The sequence below is a fragment of the Quercus robur genome, chromosome 3, assembly GCF_932294415.1.
Source record: "Quercus robur chromosome 3, dhQueRobu3.1, whole genome shotgun sequence".
Lineage (NCBI taxonomy): Eukaryota > Viridiplantae > Streptophyta > Magnoliopsida > Fagales > Fagaceae > Quercus > Quercus robur.
Genome location: NC_065536.1, coordinates 30,153,973 through 30,159,203, shown reverse-complemented (window position 1 = coordinate 30,159,203; position 5,231 = coordinate 30,153,973). Strand labels below are relative to the sequence as shown.

Sequence of the window (5,231 nt, the reverse complement as noted above, 5' to 3'; positions counted from 1 at the left end):
AGAGTCTGGCATTTTGTGATCCACTGTTGACTGTTATCCCTCCGGGGATGGCTTTGTCAATGGATGTGCACAATGATTCTGAGGTGTTAAATATAGGTGGCACATTGGATGTCTCTAAATGGGTGATGAGCAGAATCCCAAGTTTTAGTAGAGTGATTGGGTTTTCTGTTAATCGTCATGAAAAGTTGTGTATTGCTTATCTTCAAAGGCTAGAAAGGGAGATGGAGGTTATCAACCAGCAGCGGAAGAAAGCAGCTGCTATCCAAAAAGTAGCATCTTCCACGGGTAAAGGGATAAGAGAGTTGAGAAATTTAATTTCAACGGTTAACTATGATAGGAGATAATGTGGTGGAAGTGCGGTAGAGACAGTAGTGGGGCCATAAAAGTCTTTATGAAGCTGAAAATGGTTTCATGGAATGTTAGAGCTTTGAATGATTCCCAGAAACGTTTGGTTGTGAGGAACTTGTTACGTGAGTGGAAGTGTGATGTTGTATGCCTTCAAGAAATAAAGCTTACTGGCATAGATAGGCAGTTGGTTTGCAGTATTTGGAGTTGTTTGTATGTGGATTTGGTGGCGTTAGATGTTGATCAGACGACTGGTGGGGTCTTGATTATGTGGGATAGGAGGGTTTTAGAAAAGTTGGAAGTTCTGGTGGGCTTGTTTTCGGTGTCGGTTTAGTGGAAAGGTGTGGAGGATGGTTTTAGTTGGGCATGCTCTGGGGTGTATGGCCCAAATGATAACAATTTGAGGGGGTGTATGGCCCAAATGATAACAATTTGAGGGGTGATTTATGGGATGAGTTGGTGGGTGTTCAGCAGTATTGGAATGTTCCCTGGTGTTGTTTTGGTGATTTTAATATTGTTCGTTTTCCTAGTGAACGAAGGGGTGGGTCTAGGCTTACTCCGGCTATGGAAAAATTTTCTGAGTTTATTGAAGATTTAAACTTGATAGATTTGCCGTTGGAGGGAGAGAGTTATACATGGTCTAATGGTACTAACCAGCCATCTGTGTCTAGGATCGATAGGACTCTAGTGTCACATGATTGGGAGCATCACTTTTTGGATGTGACCCAACGGATTCTACCACAACCAGTTTCAGATCATTTCCCAATTCTCCTGGAGGCAGGGGGTTATGGCGAGGGGAAAAAGTCCCTTCTGGTTTGAAAATATGTGGTTGAAGTCGGATGGGTTTGTTGATAGAGTTTATGTTGATCTTGTTGTGGGTAGTGATAAATTTGGTTATGGAAAAGACTTATTTTTATTTATTTATTATTATTATTATTCTAGAAAGCATGCTTAAAATGAACAAGATAGAGTCATAACCTACCAAACACCCCCCACCCCATCTCTTATTATGAGTCATGTCAAACATAGATGGATTCTTTTCCCACAAGAGTTTAATATATTTTGAAGAAATATGGCCTTTTAGCATCTCCAAAATCTATATACTAATGGCCAGTCAACCGTGGTCTGTTTTGCACAAGGATCAATAATATGTTTATAGTTAATTGTAACCTAAGCCAATTATGACATAACTAGTACCTAATGATAATACATGTTTTGCAAACTTGTCTTTATTATGGGAAAAATTAACATTTTTAATCCCCTGACCCAATAACACACACACACGAAAAAAAAAAAAAAAAAAAAAAAAAAAAAAAAAAAAAAAAAAAAAAAAAAAAAAAAGAGTTATAGAGAAATTAGTGCAGGGTATTTGGCTTTGCAAATTCATGATTGATTGGACTGGTCTTGATGTTCTTTTTTCCTTTTTGATTGTTTCTGGAAGTAATTGTAATTTTTTTAATTTGTTGCTTTATTAACTAGATAAGATCTAAAGGTAGTATGACTTATCTAAATTATATTGGTTATGTTTTAGCATGTGGTGATGTGTATTTCAAGAAGTATCATTTGCTTTGTGAATAAAAGCTAATCACCAATTAGGTGTTACAATGAATAGCCTTGTCCCAGCAAGTTAAGTGCAGTCAAGTAAAGAGAACTTTGAAATATTTTGATGAATGAATAGTTATCTCCATAAATAAGATTATTGGGACCCAATAGATTTATCATTCCCGATAGTGAATGTCTGAGAATGAGCTCCACATCAACATTGGATCATTACCTCATTGATTTGTCATGAAAACAGGTACTTGGAGGGAATAAATTAGGTCATGGACTCATTGCCAAAGCTTGGACTGAAATGGTCAAGATGTTCAATGGGACTGAAATGGTCAAGATGCTCTCAGGCATAGATACAAACATTTGAGAAGGCAATATAATGACATCAAGGTTCTTTAATAGAGTGGGTTATCTTGGGATGAAACAGGAGAAATGGTAATCACTAAGATTATGTCTAGGATTCTTATACCAAGGTGAATTGCCATTTATCCATTCTTGTATCTTTAGATTATTTTGTTGTTCTTTTGCGCTACTTACATATAGTAGAATAATCCAGGTGCATCCTAATGCCTGGTCCTATAGAAATTAATTTGTTCTGAGTTGTTACATATTGTTGTTATATATGTTGAAGGCGTTTCTAATGAAGACGCAGAATTTCTTCATGCAATGCAGATTTCAACAATGAAGACCCCAATTCGATGATTGGTATATTTCCTATTTCGGAATCAAGAGCTTCCTAAATAATTCACAGAATATTATTGCCTGCTTATATGTTCATATTTCATTGTGTTGTTCCTTAACTTACTATATCAACATTCTTTCAGTTGCATCGTGTCATTTTCTGTCGTTACTATCCAAAGTTTGATGTCATAGAACTGATAATTATGCTTATTTCTGCTTGATTAATGGAAATCCAACTTTTGTTGGAGGGTATAACCAAGTGGTTCAAGATATTGGTTGCATGTAATGGTGCCAGTGAGATTTTCTTTTCACAATCCTATAACAGGCTACAGCATTTGGTGAGATTTTCCCCATATTTACCCTTTTTTAGAATTCTTCTGAATGTGTAAAATTTCATATAACTCTTGTAAGTTTCATATTAAGATCTCATGAATAAACATACCATAATAGAACTCTCCCAAATTTCAAATATTTGTTTTTGATATATGGAAACAGCAACACCAATGAAAGGAAAAATTACTAAAGTCACTCACTGGACATTGAGGACTATGAGCTGGGACTGATGATCTCTCTCTCTCTCTCTCTCTCTCTCTCTCTCTCTCTCTCTCTCTCTCTCTCTCTCAATACTACCTATAGGTTAAAAGGATTGGAACATTCAATTTATGACTTGATAGATAATTTATGACCATCTGCATAATTATAGATGAAGGCCATGATAAAACTACACTAGCATAAGTTAATGTAAAAACTTTGACTAATTAGTGTTGTCATAAGTTTTAATTTCATGATAATGCAATTATTGTGTTTAGTTTTCCTGAAAGTGTCATATAAAAACTCTGAAATCTCCCCATTTCAAGTAATGTTGGAGATTGATTTTGTTAAACTATATAAAACAATATAATTGTTCCAATTTTGCTTTGGTGCCCTTTAGAATAAATTCTTGCATGTAATGGGAGTTATTTTGAAGTTGTAGGTAAAGAGAATGACCAATATTTGCTAGTAGTGATTCTCATGGACTGTTATTATATTAACTTTGAGTTAGAGCAATTGTACAGAAGGAATAAGATTGGTCCTACATGCAATGCTCAAGCTTCGTCCTGGATGGTTGCATCATGCAGTAGAAGATTTGGCATTATGGGTGGCAAAGACGTACTAGAAGATCAAAATTTAAGCCTAATGAAGATTACACGGAAATAAAGGATCTCCCCATTCAGAATGGCTTCACTGGTGATGAAATTTTCCAAACAGTGACCAACGATGATACCTTTGGATAACTTATATTAAGGTGTAGTGCTTTCTCATCAGTAATGTTGCTAGGATAAAGGATTTTCCTTTTTCATTTCCTCTGGCTGTCTTTAAAGAGCACCCCACAGCACAGATGTGCACATGCACACTTTTTATTTTTCACATATATTTTTTCCCTTGATGAAATGATGTTAATACTATCATCATGAACTAAATAAAATGTTACTGGGTTACATAGGTTGTTAACACTTTCATCATGAAGCAAATAAAATGTTAGTAGGTAACATAGGTTGTAGAACATAATTCATATTTGTCAGTGAACATTGAACGGGATAATTTTTTAGTACCTCTCATTAAAAAAATGACATTTTGAATGAGAGTCCAGATGGATTTTTATACAAAGAATGGATCTAATTTGTGCATGATTTATGGTAATGAAAGTTGGAATGATAGATCAAGTTGTTTGGGCTTAAAATTAGAGATCAACAATAATGCCCTTTGGATGGGGATTGATTGTAATTGGGAATATAAAATATCCAGCTTGGGAGTCTCAAAATCTTCTCAGGGAAAAATAAAAATTCTACAACTTTGTAAGCCCAAACATGTTTGCAAAAAGTTCAGAGAACCATCAAGGAGTAGTTGAGGAGAGGCCATGTGTAGTTAAAACATATGTGAGTATTGAGGAGGAGTTGGGAAGCTTGCTGGTTGGTGTAACCTTAGATGGCAGAAACTTGTAATGCACTGTCTAAAGAATGTTTTACTTAAGCACACTTTACTTATAAATTGCAAAAAAGAAAAAAGAAAAAAAAAAAGAAAAAAAGAAGATAGAAAGCTCTACGCAATCTGTCCTGATGCTCTCTATGTCTCTGTTTTATAGGTACTCAGTGCATTTGAACAACTCAGGCTTTGCAACCTCATGATGAAAGACCAGAGAGGCCTGTTAAGAGTGTGCATGCTCCTGATAGTTGACAATTGGTGATCACCGCTAAAGGATTTTGGCAAGCTTCTTCCAAGATGGAGAGGTGGTCGGGGTGGCATGCCAGCTTTTGGGGTCAAATCACAAGTAGGGAAAAGAAAAAGATTGCTAAGATATTTGGCAATCAATTTTTTTTTTCCTGAGAGATAAGCCTAAAGGATTTTCTTAACTTCTCCTCTTGATTGCAAATCAGATATTGGAGGATGCAAGTGTTATTTGCTAAAGAAGAGAAGGCTACCTTGAAGATTAGAAGTGATAATGGAAGACACTTCTGACTTGCTGAAGCAAGGGATGCAAGTATTATTTGTTGTTCATAACAAGTATTAACTGAGGCTAGGGTTCTTCGTTGTACCAGCCCTTTTTGTTGTATCAATAGAAAAAAAAATTAATTGTATGTCCTTTCTAGTTAATGTAGCTTTTTAGGTGGGTTTGG

The 5,231-nt window shown here is 35.6% G+C and overlaps 1 protein-coding gene across 1 annotated transcript; it reads left to right on the top strand.

Moving 5' to 3' along the window:
* Positions 1–403: 403 nt before the first annotated feature.
* Positions 404–2,263, top strand: LOC126719499 (uncharacterized). The gene is made up of 3 exons (XM_050422044.1): positions 404–652; positions 751–1,158; positions 2,144–2,263. The coding sequence occupies exons 1-3, from the start codon at positions 404–406 to the stop codon at positions 2,261–2,263; spliced, it is 777 nt and encodes a 258-aa protein (XP_050278001.1).
* The last annotated feature ends 2,968 nt before the right edge of the window (positions 2,264–5,231 follow it).